General features: G+C 55.5%; 2 protein-coding genes across 4 annotated transcripts in view; both read right to left on the reverse strand.

Annotated features, from left to right (window-relative positions):
* Positions 1 to 1,520: 1,520 nt before the first annotated feature.
* On the reverse strand, positions 1,521 to 9,834 carry TMEM214 (transmembrane protein 214). The gene is made up of 17 exons (XM_059132379.1): positions 9,629 to 9,834; positions 8,392 to 8,591; positions 7,679 to 7,829; positions 7,234 to 7,368; positions 6,889 to 6,971; positions 6,324 to 6,429; positions 6,130 to 6,211; positions 5,731 to 5,832; positions 5,214 to 5,355; positions 4,736 to 4,827; positions 4,418 to 4,466; positions 4,110 to 4,223; positions 3,841 to 3,958; positions 3,244 to 3,340; positions 2,890 to 3,058; positions 2,606 to 2,751; positions 1,521 to 2,427 (listed from the first exon to the last, which is right to left on the reverse strand). The coding sequence occupies exons 1-17, from the start codon at positions 9,771 to 9,773 to the stop codon at positions 2,301 to 2,303; spliced, it is 2,058 nt and encodes a 685-aa protein (XP_058988362.1). The 5' UTR covers positions 9,774 to 9,834; the 3' UTR covers positions 1,521 to 2,300.
* Positions 9,835 to 14,143: 4,309 nt separating this feature from the next.
* The window catches only part of MAPRE3 (microtubule associated protein RP/EB family member 3), a 52,488-nt gene continuing 50,069 nt past the window's right edge, over positions 14,144 to 16,562 (reverse strand). For all 3 annotated transcript variants that reach the window (XM_059132382.1, XM_059132381.1, XM_059132380.1), the window contains exons 5-7: positions 15,599 to 15,753; positions 15,321 to 15,473; positions 14,144 to 15,087 (exon numbers count right to left, since the gene is read on the reverse strand). In XM_059132382.1, the coding sequence (XP_058988365.1) occupies positions 15,019 to 15,087; positions 15,321 to 15,473; positions 15,599 to 15,753 (377 nt within the window). In that variant the 3' untranslated portion in view covers positions 14,144 to 15,018. The remainder of the gene's footprint in view (positions 15,088 to 15,320; positions 15,474 to 15,598; positions 15,754 to 16,562) is intronic.

Here is a 16,562-nt window from a genome sequence, read left to right on the forward strand (position 1 = left end):
CCATCATCATGGTGTGAGAGCCCACCTGTCAGCGTGGGTCTACTCTCCTAGTCCACACTGGCTTTACTCGGATTCCTGTGCTTTGACAGGTCTGCAAAATGTGAAACGTCTGGGTGTCTGGTTTAGCTATAATGGGCAGCAGGTGCAAGGCTGGAACTACTTCTCTGACCCAGAATTCTGGACAATTCCAGTATCAGGTCCAACAACTGTGTTTATCAAATAAAGTCAACTAAGGTGTTGGTGTCCCCACAAGAGGCTGTGGAGACCCAGGCTAACCTATGTTGATTTAACAGTAGCATCCCAGGATTCTAGGTCAGAAACTGAATGAACCCATCCAAGTCAACCCAGCATGCACACCAGAAGCCAGTGCACACTGTAGGCAATGTTCTTGGAACTTGCTGGATTGTAGCAGTCTGGCGGCCTTGGCGATTCAATGTCATCAGGACAGGGTCATCATTTTACCCGTCCTGTGCTGTTGTCAACCCAGGTTCACACCAGTTGGTCTGGAATACAGGCCAGCTACAAGGATTCACTGTTCTTAAGAACTGACTCAGTTTGCTTCTGATCGGGGAGGAAGAAGTGAGGTCTTGGGACCTTGGACAGTCCTGCCTAGCGGTCCTAGACCTCAGTTGCTAGGTGGGATTTTTCTTTTTCTTCTGGTTAAAGCGGTCATGATTACCTGCCACTAGGGGAGCAGGGCTCTTGGCCAATATGGGCTGCTTAACTCTCAAGAAGTAACATTGTTCTGTCCTAACAAGGAAAGGGAACACAGACGTTAGACTCTATTGTACTCATGACCTCACTTTGTGTCAGGATTTTTCTATGCTTACTATTTCATCATCTTGCCTTTTGGAAGTCAAGGCAGAGTCTCAGTGACAAGTGAACGGGAAAGTGGGAGCTGGCCATCACTGCGCTGTCCTTGCAGTCTCCTGGTGGACGCACGAACCAGCCCATGGGAGCTGGAGTGGGCAGTGCGCTCTAGTACCGTATAGATCTGAAACATTCAAGGAAGGAAACTTGAGGTGAGAGCTGACAGACTCTTTAGCTCTCTGACTTGAGTCTCAAGTCAAACACAAAAAGGGATTTTGGTGAGAGACCCTTGATTCACTGTCTCTTGGGAGTCCTAAATCCTTCACTCATTGCCTTATAAAAACCAGTATGTTAAGGTCCTGGCAAGGACGAGGACACTGCTGATCACAGACCAAGAATTCCCCGGGAGATTCCCCCTGCTTTTTGCAGCTTAAAACACTCAAGCTATCAAGGCAAATCCTGGGACATCAATCACAGTGACAAGTGAGACAAGATGATTAGAGGAGCAAAAGGAGTGTCTGGAATCCTCAACAGGCCGAAGTTTAGAATGCTGGGTGAGAGCTTTCCCTGTCAGAAGGTTGGCTGCAGCCACTGGCGACAAGCCCCAGAAGGCGGGCGGCCAAGGGAGACGAGCGCGAGCCCAGTGTGTTGTTGTCCTGTTCACAACTATGGGAATTCCTCTATGAGGGTGCAGAGAGGAAAGCTGGAAGTCAAATCTGTGTCCTTTATTCCACCTAGGAGCGTACTGAGGAGCCGTATGCTGAACCCTGTCTCGACAGGCTGCTGGAAGGTTCACTGGGCCCGAGGCACACAACTACTTGGGCTTTGCTCTCCGGACAGATGGTAGGGGTGGGCAATGGGGAAGAGCTGAACCCTGAGGCAGAGTCCCCTCACCCTGAAGGGGAGTGGAGAGAAAAGAAGTAGGACCATGACGGAGGGGGCAGTGAGAGGCCTTTCCACCCAGCCCTCATATCCAGTGACAGGCATGCCCGAGCTGTGGGCCGAGGTGAAGCTGCTGTTGCCCACTGTGATGAGACATTCTTCCAGAGGCCTCTTTCCTTGTCCCACTGTGGCTAAAGTCTGGGAGCAGGAATCCTTCATCAGAAGAATGCGGCTGTCACTCAGTGGAATCCCATCGTTCTGGAGATGAGCTGTCTGGGGCTTCGGGAATATGATGGAAGGAAGTGGAGAGCAGGAGAAGAGAGGGGGCGACAGAGGTTAGGAGCCTGAGGACGGAGGCCGGGAGCTACATGCAAGAGGACCAGACAAGTGTTCAGTGGGATCAGGGGGGAAGAGTCTGGGAGATCTCTGGGCTCAGTCCCCACCGAAGGCAGAGGAACTGGGGCAGAGGCCACCAGCCACTCCCTAGGAGACAGAACTCAGGCACCAAGTGAAGAAGACTCCTATGCAGAACTGCCACCCTCTCCTCTCCCCGCCAGCAGTCTCACACGGCCTGTCCCAGACAGCGCCAGGGGTCAAGGAGGCAGGGCCTATTGCTGGGAGATCATGGCAAGTGCCCAGTCCAAGAAAGCCACGGTGATATCCTGTAGGCGGAGCCAGACCCAGAGGGCAGCCTCGCTGAGCTGTGTCTTCACGCAATCCCAGGTCACTTCACCTCTGGGAGGAAAGCAGAATATGTGTGGGAGTGGGGAAGCAGGGCTGTGTCGAATCACAGGGCTGCACCTGTGTCCCAGAGTGGCCAAGGGATGTGCAAGGGGCAGGGCAGGGCGAGGTGAGACGAAGCAGAGAGCCTGATCCCTGGGGAGACGGTGTGGGCTCTGGATGATGGTCTCACCTGCACGCCTCATGGCAGTACTCCTGGGCCCGGGCCAGGGCCTCCAACAGTAAAAGCCACAACGGCAGCAGCATGTTCTGGTAAAGCAGCAGGAGCAGCTCCCTCAGAGACTGGAGCAGCTGGATAAGGGGGTCGGGGAGCTGGATCTGTAGTTGGGAGCACAGTGGAGGGGTCAGAGCGCTGGGAGAATGCATCCTGGCCCTGAGGACCCACTCCACGTGGGGACGCACCTTCCGGACCCTGGGAAGACCAGCATTTCCCTGACCTCCCTGTCTCTGGCTTACCCTCTGGGAGAGGCTGGTGAGGCTGTCACCAAACCAGGCAAGGCAGGAGGCACAGTGGGCAGAAAGAAAGCTGACTGTGGCATTGGTGTGGGTCCAGGCCAGCTGCAAACCGGGCCTCACCACGGTCAGAAGGTGGGAGCCCCAAGCCGGCAATGTCTCCTCTAGCCAGCTGTAGAAGATGTGGGGGGGAAAGCAAGGCTGAGTTTGCTCAGATGACTCGGCTCCCCAAGAAGAGCTGCGAGGGGGAGGGAGGCCTTGGGAAGGGAAAACCGTAATTCCTTCCCACTGATATGGTCACCACCCTAAACACCAGGCCCTGTCCCTCCCACCCTTCCCCCGTCCCCAGGAGCTCACCTGTAGCCCTGCAGGCTGTAGGAGTAGACCCTGGCACACACTTGCTGGCCAGCAGGCAAGAAGCCCGATGATCGAAGCAACCGACCAGAAAGGGAGGCTGAGTAAAGGGGGCTTCTGGTGAGCTGGGGGTGAGGGGGCGGGGCGAGGGGAGACAGACCCTGCAAGGCCCCAGCGCAGGCCCAGTGAGGGATGGAGCAGAACTCATGTGCTCCCAGGGCTGCTCGGGAGGGAGGCAGGCCTGGGGCACTGAGCCCGTCTCTCCTGCTGGGCCTGGTGAACAGGAGGGAGGCAGCCAGGGAGTGGCAGGAGGTCTTGGGTCGTCTACTAACAGCCGTGATCTTGTGATCTTAAGCTAATTGCTAAATCTGACCCTCAATTTCCTCAGGGGTTAAAACGGAGACAGCACTTACTCAAACGAGAACATGAAGACACAGACATTTCTACCCAGCAAAGCAACAACACAAACTGAAGGTGTGGACAGAAAAGCCTGTCTTCTGTACTATCAGGGCAAAGCTACGTGCTAGGGCCAGTGGGTGCCATGCCTGGCGCTGGGCCTCACCCTCATGCTCTCTCCCTTGCCTGCCAATTCTTGCTTACCCTGGAAAGAGCTGTGTGACCGGAAGTCATGGCACAGGAAACCTATGACAAAGATCAGCACCAATAGGAGGAGCCGTGTCCAGGGCAGCCGGTAGCCCCGTGCCTGCTGCAAGAGGCCCTATGAGAGAAGGGGTGGGGAGCAGTGGTCAGAGGGCGGGGATCTGGCCCTCACATGATCCCGGAGGCAGGGCGGGCTCCTGGGGGGCGTGGGGGGCGCTGAGACAGAGGCATCGGCCAGTGCGAGGCCGGGGAGGGCTGGGGGCCCGCACCTTGCAGGCCGCGTCACAGGTGGCGGCCTCCTGACTGTTGCCACTGCCCTTCCTTAGCAGCTCCTGGTTGGTAAGCTTGAAGGACTCAATGGTTTCCTGCAAAGACCTCTGCGTCTGTAGGATAAGAAAGTCTGGGTTGGGAGGGTAACATTTGGTCTATAAGGGGACTCTGAGCACCCACCCTGGACCTCTGTCCTTGCCAAATGCACAAATACAGTGTCTTCTCAGCAAAGGGAAGGCAGTGGTCGAGGGGTACGAACCCAGAACCCAGACGAGGCTCAGCCTGCCATGTCCTCCCAGCTCCTCACCTTCTTGGGAATCCGCTCCCACGACCTGAGCAGGTGCTCCAACAGCAGGCTACAGGGAAAGCACAACCCCTTCCAGTCAGGGGCCCACTCGGCCCCTCCCATCCTCCGGTCCCCCAACAGGCCCTGGCTCCGTCACTTCCCTCCCACGGTGAGCAGCTTCCTAGAGGCCACCCCAGCCACGTTCCCAATTCGAGAGGCACAAAGCCGAGGGACAGCGACCAATGTTCCCCTTGTGCTTGTAGGCCAGGGACAGGCTGGGAAGCACACATTAAGGCTTCTCTATGGATCAGAGGTGTGCAGCCCCCCACCCCCACCTGCCTGGACTGTGACAAGTGCTTGGGGTACAGCTGCCTCCAGACACTGGCGCTGAGGGGGTCCACCGTCAGGCACTCGGTCAGGCTGCTCAGGAGCTGCACAGGGGACAGGAGAGACTGCTGGGGCCGGGGGCCGCCGGAGGAGCACAGCACCACCCATGCAACACGCCCATCCTAAGGGATGGGGAAATCCTGCCCAGACCCCAGAAATCTCTGAGAGGCCGCAAGGGGGAGGCTGCAGCTCCCAAGCTGGAGCCTGAGCTCGAAGGTCACCTGTCGAACAAGAGGCAGGACATCACAGACCAGCCACACCTGAACGTTGAGTCCTTTCAGTTCAGTCCTTGTGAGGGTGGCGCGTGAGGGAGAGGGGCGGGTGGCTGTCGGGACTGAACTAAGGGGAGGCCCAGGAAAGAGGTTCCGCGAAGGCAAGGCCCCTGTCAGGCCGTACGGACCTCTTCAGCGGCCTCCTGTCATTTCCTCACCTCTTTCTTCATCTCAGGAGGGCAGCTAGGGGTGGCTCTGGACAGGAAGGAGGGGAAGTACGTATGCAGGGTGGATTCCGGCTTCGCCCCAAATGCCAGCACCTTCAGTCGGGGGTAGAGCTGACAGAGCTGCTCCTGCAGGCTGGGGTGGGGGTGGGGAGGAGAGCCAGGCACAGGCTCTAAATGGAGCTACGCGATGCATCCCGCTGCCTGCCCGAATCTCTGCCCTGCCTGTGGGAGGGGAGTCGCTAAGGGCCTTATAATGGCTCAGAGTCTTTTTAGACTCAGCGACTCCTTGGAACATCTGTTGGAAGTCACGGATCTTCTCCCCAGGAAAATGCCCATATGCCAATCATACTTGAGGGTCCATATAATTTTAGGGGGTTCACCGATCCCTCAAACTTACAGGTTGAGAATCTCCAATTGAGGGTAGTTGGAGAAGGGATGGGAAATATCCTGCCTGCTCCCGACCTGCTGCTGGAGCCTTCACAGCAGGTATGCCCCAGGGCAGTCTTACCTGGGTGTCAGGGAGTTGTTGGGCATGTAGGCAAAGTCCAGAAGTGGGAAGAAGTCCTTGGGGCCAATCATGCCGAAGCCCTTGGTGAGGTTGGGGTGCATCCTATCGGAGAAAGGAAGAAACAGACTTGCTGGAGATGACCGGGCAGGCTGTGATCCCAGCTGAGACCAACATCTAGGAAAATGGGCATGAAATCAGCCCTACCCCCTATCCCTTAGTGGTTTCCTCCCTTTTCTTCCACAACATCATGTTCCGATTGGGAGGCGCTGGTCCTGGCTTTCCTCCCATCTATGGACACCAGGATCGCAGCACCCCACTTTGCTCCAACGGTTACTCTGGACACCATGGGCCTTCCTGGCGGACGTCAACCCCCTTCTCCCCAGCCTGCCAATTACTCACAGGAGCAGCCGATCCAGGTAAGCGATGGCGAAGGGAGACAGAGACTTGATGCCCAGCACAGGCAGCATGATCCCCAGCCACACTGAGGAGACAAAGGTCAGGGAGGAAGCCTCATGCCTGGGCCCACTGGGGATGTTAAAGAGGACCTTGCTGCCTCCGAGACCATCCCCCTTTCTTCCCCACTTCTTTGTTACCTTTCAGTCCTTCCGAGAGGTTGGTAAAACCTGCCTGACCCATGGCCCACATGATGGTCAGACACTTCGCAGGTCGGCTCTGGTGAGACCTTAGCAGTTCCAGGAACTGAGGAGACCAGTGGGAAAGGCAGGCTGCAATAGGGCAAAGCAACAGGAGCACCCCCAAAGCCAGGCAGGAAGAGATGTCGAAAGGGAGACAAGAGACAGGTGACGGGGCATCGCCCCACTAGAGTAGTACAGGGTGGCGATTCCGAGCGTGCACTTTGGCACCAGGCTGTGGCCTTTACCCATACTTGCCACTTACTGGTTTGCTAACTAAGGAAGTCACGGAACCCCACTGTGGCTCAATTTTCTCCTCTCCTATATTAGGAGCCAACAGTGGTACCTATGTCATATGAATATAAAGCTGCCCCGGACCACGTACTAGCAGAGTTAGCCGCCATTACTAGTCTCACAGCATCTTCCACGATCCCTTCGTTAGCCCAACAGTGTAGATTCGCCCAACCTCCCCAGCCCTAGCCCCTTTGGTGTCCCCACCCTCCCCACCCCCCCCGCCCGAGCTCACCTTGCCCAGGTTCATGGTGGCAATCTTGGGCCTGTCTTGCAGAACGGCCTGGATACATATGCGGTAACCATGTAGTGACTCCCCTGGAGAGACAGCTGTTCTCAGACCTAAGTACATTACTTGGTATCTCAAACCCAAGATCTCCCTTCGAGCAGCAAGCAGCTGTGAGCCCAGGACCCAGGACCAGCAACCCCTAACTTCTTTCTCTCTTTCCAAAAGAGTACTGAGATTAGCACACTTCTTTGCTGGAAACAGAACCACCCAGCCAATCTGGAAGTAGGAAAAAGGGAGTTGTAGGTTCCCCATATGGGACAGGGCTATCCCTCAAGGGGGCTCCCCTCTCACCTGGTGTCTTATCCAGCTCCTGCAGCATCGTGAACAGACAGTGGTCAAAAAAGAGCTCCAGAGACCCTGCTGCCTTGGCCAGTAGTCCTCGGATGATTCCACGCAGCTCCCGGCTTACCAGGCTGTAGGGGTAATCTGGGGCCGAAAGGCCTCCACATGAGTGCTAGGACCAGAAGCCTCTGCCCGCTCTGAGGGTTCTGCTACACTCCCTGAGAACAGTGAGTGCGCACAGAGGTCCCTGCACTAGGCTGGCGTCCTCCCTATTCCCATGAGGCCCACTTTTATAGCCATGATGACCTGCGAACAGCTTGAATCATGCACATAAATGAGGGACCAAGTGAGGGGCGCTGGGCTCTGTTACACAGAGCCCTTTAGGGATTCACACACACAGCCCTTTCAGGATTTTCTTGAACTTGTCTCATTTTAGGGAGTTGGAAGAACTAACCGTGAGTGTGCTGGCTTAGTGTGGGTTCACTTAGAGGTGCTTGGAGCTTGTAGTTGAGATAGCTTGCCAGGTCCTTCAACCACACGGATGGGTTCCCACAGAACACGCTCTGGCTCTTGTCCAGTTCCTTCTGCAGAGCTGCTATGTCCAGCTGCCAGGGATACAGGCCCCACCCCCCCACCCCGTGGTAAGTTAGAGTAGAGGGAAACAGGGCAGAGGTGGGGAAATGGTTGAACTAGGTGAAGGTAGAAGAACAAGGGATTTCTACTTTTAAATGTGAAGTATATGGAATGCCAAAGTATCGCTGCATCCAGATACTGAGAAAACAAAGCACAGCTGGAATTGCTGATCTCAAGGCCCAGTTCTCTTAAGCCCTTCACATGTTCGAGGGGACCAGGTAGAAAATGAAAGATCGCTGCTTCCACCGGGAAAGGAACCACAGATGCTTCTCGATCCCGTTCCCGGTATCCCTGAGTCTTCAAGGCTCTCCTGGCACTAACCTAGGTTTCCCTATAAACTTATTTCCTTATCTATCTTAAATGCAAACATTCTATCCCTTGGGGTTTCTGCCCATTCCTGAACGCCTCCTCCCAATCAATAGCTTCCCAAATTCCACAGGTCCCTCAGCGGCCTTCCTCGCCATCCTGGTCCTTTCACCTTTTCTATACCTCATGTCCCTGTCGTCGCCCCACTTCAAGTCTAGGTACACTCACAGCTTTCAGTGCCTCTTCCAGGCTGCGGAAGCGACTCTGCTTCTGGTTTTGGTTGGTGAGGGTTGCCACCTTCTTCGTCTGCTTCTTGTTCCCTGGTTTCTTAGGCTCCACAGCAGGGGGTGGAACTTGCTCCTTATTCTGCCGTTTCAGGATTCTCTCAAAGCCCCGCTCATAAAGGGTGCTTGTCGTCTGGATTGGAGCTGGGGTAATGACAGGCAGACAAAAGGTCATGAGGGCCTCGCGGGAACAGCAGTTCCTTCCCGCACATTGTCACCCAATTCATCTTCAGTGAGGAACCTGCCTCACCCCCCCCCTTTTTTTTTTTTTTTACAGATTTTACTTATTTGACAGAAACAGAGAGAGAGAGAGAGAGAGGGAAGACACAAGCAGGGGGAGTGGGAGAGGGAGAAGCAGGCTTCCGCCGAGCAGGGAGCCCAGTGGGGCTCTATCTCAGGACTCTGAGACGCCCATCAAAACCCCTTCCTGCTGTCATGCTTAAGGAGCAGGCTGAGGAGCCCTCTTGCTTCTTTCAGTCATGGCAGCTCTTGAGTTTACAGGCTCTTTCACAGAGGTGAGGCATTTCTTTATTAGATAAACCAGAGTACGTGGGAACTAGTGGAGGAGTTGGATACAGACGCTGGATTCCTCCGTTAGTGGCTACCAGTCCGGGAGGTCAGGCTTTTCCATCTGGGTTCCACTGTGACAACTGTCTAAGCAACAAGTGGCAAACGTGCACCACTCCTCCAGGAGACTTGGGGAAACAGGCACCATTGACAATGCTCGGTGGCTGTCCAGAATGAGGCCGCCCGACGGGACGCTCAGCCTCCACCCCGCCACACTGCTGGTTACTCAAGGAGGCGGCACGGCACCGTGTACAACGAAGATGCCTGTCCCCAGCTCTCAGCCGCCTGCCCAGGGAGCCAAGGCTAGGGCCGGGAGCAGCTGGCAGAGCGTGTGTGCAGACCGCAGTCCTGGTCCCCTCTGACATGTGATCCCGGGGACGGCATCTAACTCCACTGGGCCTCAGTTTACTCATCTGCGAGGCGAAGACAGCTCCCTCTCAGCGCTGTCTACCTCCTGTGAGGCTCAACAGGCAACGCGCGGTAGCTGACCGGGGTGGGGGTCCGGATCGGTAGGAGAGCCCAGGGGCTCGGGTGGCCGCTCGCTACCTCGCCAAAGGGACAGGCCCAGGGCCGGGTGGCGGCGCGGGCGGGCGGCCGGCCGGGTGGGTACTCACGGGTCAGGTCGTATTTCCACACACCGTTCGCCTCCCCGAGAGCCCGGCGGTCCCCTCCGCCGCTTCTACCACTGCCGCCGGCCCCGGGCCGCCGCCCCTTCTTCACCACCTCCCAGAGCCCCCCACCAGCCCCCTTGGCTGCCATGGCTCCGACCCTCCCGCCACTGCCACCTCCCTGGGCTTTCCCGTCCGGCGCGGAGGCGCCGCGCTCTGCCACGTCTCCTCGTAGGCCCTCGCGGCGCGCGGCGCCGACCGCAAGGCAGTCTGGGACTTGTAGTCTTGCGTTTTCGGCAGGTTATCCCTAGCGAGGGATTGGGCAGGGGCTCGGGTCGCCTTCCTAGCAAAAGACATCCAGGCAAAGATGTTGAGATGAGAGGCTATAGCATTCAGAAACTCTTTCTTGAGCACCTACTGTGTGAAGGCCACTGCACTGGGTGACTCGAAAATTTAACCGTTTTGGGTTTTCTTTCCTTTCTAGTGGTGTTCAAAAGATGGAATGGAAAGTTCCCCTTCCCTCTGGGGAGAGTTTGAAGATTAAATGCTTTCGTCTTTCTAGGAAAGCGCTAGCTTCTTTGTTGCTAGTGGTTAAACTTCGAGTTATTGGGCTATAAAAATCTAGTGTGGAAGAACAAGGAAGAGGACGGAACTTGAGGGAGGGGGCAGTGTTTGGAGGGCAGGAAATGAGGAGAGTGGAGACCACTTCTGGTAGGAGAAAAAAAAATCGGGGGTTCTGGGACAGAGAGAGCTGTTTCCCCTTCCAAGTAATGGGAAAGACTGGCTCCGATTTCCACCGCAAGAGGCAGTCCCAAGTCCCAAATGTGGCAGGGAATAATCAAGGGCCCCTGATCTGAGGAACTAGTCTAGCAGGTTAGTGCTGACATCCACTATCCCTGGAGGGCCTTCCGCCATGCTTGTGGTACCCAGTGGGACCTCAACATTTAGAGCATTCCAGCAGAGGAGGATGAGGGGAGGAGAAATGAAAGTAGTTTATTACAATTAAGGAAATGTGTTGGGGTGCCTGGGTGGCGCAGTGGGTTAAAGCCTCTGCCTTCAGCTCTGGTCAAGGTCCCGGGATCCTGGGATGGAGCCCCCGCATCCGGCTCTCTGCTCGGCGGGGAACCTGTCTCCCGCCCCCTCCCCGCTCCCCGCCCCGCCTCCTGCCTATTTGTGATCTGTCAAATGGATAAATAAACTCTTAAAAAAAAAAAAAAAAGGAAATGTGTTATTTCACATACGCTCCTACATCTGAGAATGAGATTCCTATCTACCATACTGAGATGCAAGCTAGGCAAGCCCTTATGGTTAGAGAGAATAGAGTCCAAATTCCTGCGGTAGAACATCTTGAGGACTGAGGAGCTCCTTAGGAAAGAGATTAGAGAAAACTTCCTAAAAGAGGTGGACTTTGAAATGCGAAATGGGATAATTTTTCCGGTTGGGGGATCAGGACAGGTGAAGAGAATTGGCCAGTTGTATGGATTTGTTGATTTAAGCGAAGGCCTAGAGGTAGGACAAGAAAGGGTAAACCTGGGAAACGGGAAGTAGTTCAGTCCGGAGATGCTTGATGGGATTTGGGAGGTGAAGAAGGTTGGAAAGGGTGTGGTCCGTGATAAGCTGTGGTCTGCAGAATGTGGTCTGCAGAATGTGGGCTGGGGGACCGTGAGAAAAGTGGCCTGAGCCACTGTTTCAGAAAGGTGAATGGAGCTATGTGAAGGATGGGGTATGTGTGGGTGGGGGAAAGTCAGGAGGTGGGAGGTGACCGGCTCTGGCTGCCTCCTGCCTGTCCTCCAGCCCCTTCTGGTCTGACTGTGGCTGACGTTGCCTTGGGATGCTCTGAGAGCGCTTTTGCCAAGGACCATAACTGAACAGATCATGATTCAGTTCCCTTTTCAGATCATTGGTTTAGCTCTTCTCAGAGTCTAGCACCAATATCCCCTTTGCTCAACCCTTCTGTGTCACGTGTGTGGTCACAGAGGAGACGCTGTTTACAGAAAAGAAAGAGAACGAGCTTTCCATGGAGGTAAAGAAGGGGTCTGCTCCGTGGTGGGGATATATAAAAGGGGGGGGGAGGGACTTTCTTTGCTGGTTTTCCTTGGACTGGTCTGGCCGGAAATTGGTTGTACCTTGGCATCTAGGGGTTAGGAGTCACTCATTATTTTTTCTGTAGCATTTCCTAAGAACCTTCTCTACCTAGACACCTGGCACTGTACTGGGTAGAGCTGGAGGATTCGTCTCACTTGCTCGGGAGCAACTCGAAGCCTGTGTGAGAAACAAATGTATAAACAGAAAATTGTAGTTCGTCATCTTCAGTGTTCTGCGAGAAAGACACACTTAGTATGAGGGTACTGGGAAGAGGTGGAGGTGGCAGTGGCTTTGTATCTCTGAACTCTGAATGTTTAAGAGCAGCCTCAGATGCCATCCAGAGACATGGGCTGGAGCAGGTACCCACCCACATGGGGTTTGAGGGAAGAATCAAAAGATGTGGGGTCAAGGAGGACAGGTGGGTATCTAGTGTGGGGGCGAGAAGAAGGGTGAACCCGCTGAAACTGAGTTTGACCTACTGCGTTAGCTTTCTACTGCTGCTGTAACAAATTGCCATAAGCCTAGTGGATTAAAACAACACACATTTATTAGCTTATAGTTCTATATATCTTACAGTTCTAGAAGAGTCTGTCAGGGTCTCACTGTGCTACAATACCATGTCTTCAGGGTCCTTTCTGGGGACTCCACGGGAGTATCTGTTTTCTTGCCTTTCCCAGCCTCTAGAAGCTGCCTGCGTTTCTTTGCTCAGGCCCCTTCTGTCTTCAAAGCCAGTGACAGCAGACTGAGTTCTGCTCACATGGCATCACTCCAACCTCCTCTTCTGTCCCCCTTCCACTTGTATGGACCCTGTGATTTCACTGAGGCCATCTGAATAACCCACCATCCTCTCCTTATTTTAAGATCAGCTGGTTAGCGATTTAATTCCACTTGGAATCTTAATTCCCCTTTGCTATGTAACCTAACACATTCCCAGCTCAGGGAGTTATGACATGGATACCTCTGGGGGGAGGCATTATTCTGCCTCCCATACCCACTTAGACAGCAGTGTGAGGTCTTGGCCTGAAGATGAACTTTGGGTAACATAGAACAACTACTTTATTTTCTTGTAGTATCTACATGGAATAGTGGAGGGAAAGCCCCTTAAAATTAGGCAAGGGAGGAGCTTAGGTGGCTCAGTTGGTGAAGCGTCTGACTGTTGGTTTTGGCTCAGGGCATGAGCTCAGGGTCTTGGGATGGACCCCTGCATCAGGCTCTGCACTCAGTGAGGAGTCTGCTTGGGATTCTCTGCCCCTCCTCTCTCTCTTTTTTAAATAAATGGAAAAATCTTAAAAAAAAAAAAAAAAGATTAGGCAAGGGAGTTAAAAGCAGGCAAGGAATTACTGGGGGGAGAAAGCCAGAATAGGGCCAGAAGAATCTATGTTGGGGAAGGAGCCAAAAGGAGGTGAAGTGAATGAGGGATGAACAGTATGAATTACTTCTTTAAGAATTCTGTCTGGAGTTATCAGAGAAATGGCAGTGGTCTGGAGGAGGTGCATGGAGCAGGGGCACGGCAGAAACATGGCCCCAATTTGATCATGTTCAGGATGGTGAAGACACACCTACCAGGACTACTAGCCCACTGCTAGAGAACATTCTGGAGGTCCCACCTCTGTGGTCTTTGGGGATGAGTGCCGAATCATGAGTCTGGAGGTCTGAATTCTAACCCAGATTTTTACCACCTTGAGCAAGTTATGTCACATGCAGGGCTTGGTCCCTTCATCAATAAGTGCAGGGTCTGATAGAGAGGATGGCTTTGTTTGAGCGGGTCTGGCTCACACATTTGTTACAGTACCCTTGGTCCCTGTTGGGCTTCCAGGACATTCTTAACTATGGGCCTTTGCTGGGGCATGCACCAGGAGGGTAGGGCTGTGCAGATGATGTGAAAGCCTTGCTGACTCTGGGTTCCCATTAGGGCCTGTTCTACAGAAGGGACTGCTCAGGCTTTGCTGTCCTTTGGGGCTTCAGCACTCATAGCTGCTTGCTCTTTGTAACTCACTCCACTCTCTCCTTGTCCCCAGCTGGATCGCTGTTGGGAGGGATGTGAACTTTGACAACGGGTGGGGGACATCATGTGCCCTGACTGGCCGGAAGGAGATTGAGCACCTCTTGGCAAGGCCACCCTGTTACTCCCCCCACCCCCAGCCACCTGACTGGGCTACTGCCCATTGTCACAGCCACGGCCCCACACTTTGTTCCTTCACGGCGACTGGGGGTTGCGGACTCCACGTCTTCCTCCCCTTACAGCCTCTGGACCAGAGTTGACAGATGGGGACGGGGTTCGAGCTGGGCTTTGAGGCTACGTGCCCATGGCAGTTTCTAGGCCTGACGGAGGGTGGCAGCCACGCTGTGCTCCAACCACCTCTGGAGACGGGAGTGCTTGGGAAGACACAAGCATTGAGACCCAGGCCGTGGCCCCGGTGGGGGAGACAGGGCATGGACTTTTACCACACAAGTTTATTTAAATAAAATTGAACACATATGCAGGCTGGGTGGCCCGAGGGGATCGGGGTCGGGGAGGAGGGCAGATGGGAGTTGGACGTACAGGAGGGTCCAAGCAGAGTCTGTGTGGTATGAACCAAGCTGCGGGAGGAGTGGCTGGGGGCCTCGGGGCAGTGCTGGGCTTCAGTGCTGGGGGCCGGGGGCCAAGGGTGGGGGAGCCTGGTGCCAGGAGGTCATTTTCATCCCTCACATGCTCCCCTCCCTCTCCCTGACGACCGAGGCCTAAGGCACCCCCCCAATCCCCCTTATCCCTCTCCTGACATCAGCCTTCCCCTCAACTACTGGGAAGTCAAAAGACAAAATAAATAAGAATGGGGGAGTCCTGCCATGGCTCCTAACACCAGGGAAGGGAAGCCAAGCCAGGCACACTGCCCCGGAGCCCTGTGCTGTCAGCCCTGGGAAAAGAACAGGTAAAGTGCAAGGAAAATCCAGTAAGTAAAAATATACCAATGACTTTGTCAAATATACAGCTGCTGGCTGTCAGGGGAGCAAGTGGCTGGCTGGGGAGGGGGGCAGCGGTAGCCTCCCCACCCCGGGAAGTGTTGGCCGACACAGCGTAGAGACAACGGAAATAAATAGGGATATGGAGGAGTGGACAGAGTCACCGCTGGGCCGGTGCCGGCAGGACGGGGCCTCTGCCTGCTCACCTGCCCCTTCCCCGAGAGCCCCCGCTCCTTGCCTGACTCCCCAGTGCTGCGGCACTGACACAAAGCACCCGGGGCCGACAGGCTGTAAGGAAAGGATTATAATGTGGGGGGGACCGGGAGGGGAGGCACGGGAAGCCGTGCAGTCAGCTAGGGCTGGAGCTGCCCTCAGTACTCGTCCTGGTCTTCCTGTTGGTGTTCCTCAATCTCATCGTCTTCAGGGGGTGCAAATCCTTCCTGGAGGGTGGGAGAGGAGAGGGAAGTGGTGAGCCAGCCAGGCCAGGCAGAGGGGAGACGGCCGCCTGACGCTCGGGAGCAAGGGCCGAGTTCTAGTCCCCATTCCCGGCTGATCGTTATGTGGCCTTAGGCTCTGACTTCAGCTGGCTCTCCTCACTGTGTTCCCTCAGGCCCCTCGGGTGCCACCCCTTGTGGTTGTCACGGGGCAGGATGCAGCCAGGCCCAGAGCTCACCTCAGTGGCATAGAGAATGCCAATGATGCCCGAGATAACAGGGCTGTTCTCACTTTCATGCTCCTGGCAGATGAGCTCGATGTCTCGAAGTTTGCTGAAGTAGAAGTCACGCTCCTTCTCCAGCCCATCGACGGTCAGCTTCAGGTCCAATAGCTGCTCAGGGACAAGGCGGTGTTCAGGCCAGAGATCCCTGCCTCAGACCCCCTTCCTGTCGTGATGCCCAAGGGCCTGGCTATTTGTTGAGGGCTCGCTCAGCCGCCCTTGCCCACCCTCCTCACCTGCTGGTTGAGTTCAAGAATCTGGGCATCGGTCTCATGGCCGCCGTTCCGGGCTGACGGAGGATTCTTCCGGAGGATGCAGGGTGGGGCCACATTGCTCAGCCGACCAGAGGTCTGCATATTTTTGGGGCCTGTGGGGGACGTCCTCTGGGGAACTGCCCAGGAGAGAGAAGTCGGATGGGGTCACGTAAGCCCACAGCTCACATGGCGTGAGACGGCCTGGTGTGAAGGCTGCAGGGCAGGCCCATGCGAAAGGCAGGCACTCTTGCCCTCCCCTCTTCTCCCACTCAGGAGGGCCATCTACAGCTAGGCCTCAAGCCATGGCCACACGGACACCACAGCAGCTGGGCAGCTCTTTGGCAAGCCTGGGAGAGCAGGGGCTTCGGGGGAGTAAAGAAGGTATGAGGTGTGGGGAAGGAGGAGAGCTGGCCTGAGGGAGAGCTGAGGGGAACTGGGAAGGCGAACCTGGGAAGTGGGGCCGGGAGGGTTGGGCCTCTTGTCTGAGGAAGAGCCGCTAGGGCAGGGTCTCAGATCTGGCACTTGCTGGGTTTTCCTACCACAAGCCCTGCCCTCCCTGTGGGTGACGCTGGAGTCTCAGGGCCCCAGGCCTTCCCAGGCTCCCTGCCTCAGGATGGGCTCTGTGCTCTGTGCTCGGCCTGATTCAGGGCCCCCAGGTCCTCCCCCACAGGCCGGGCATGCTGTGGCCACTTGTCTTATAGCTATGGCCGCTCCCTAGTCAGAGCTGGCTGCTTCTAACGCAAAGCAAGCAGGTGAACGGGGGCAGGCCCAGGCGGGGCAGCAGCGCAAACGGAGGAGGGCCCTGCTATGACGGGTTCAGATGCTGGGGCTGCTCCTGTCTCTTCCTCTCCCCAGCCCTCTTGTCCCCCAAAGGCCCTCTCGCTTCTCTCCCTTCTCTTCTAGAACCCAGACAAAGCTTCCTTTCAAAAGACTCCTCTTTTGAGGA

Source organism: Mustela lutreola, chromosome 9, assembly GCF_030435805.1.
Source record: "Mustela lutreola isolate mMusLut2 chromosome 9, mMusLut2.pri, whole genome shotgun sequence".
Lineage (NCBI taxonomy): Eukaryota > Metazoa > Chordata > Mammalia > Carnivora > Mustelidae > Mustela > Mustela lutreola.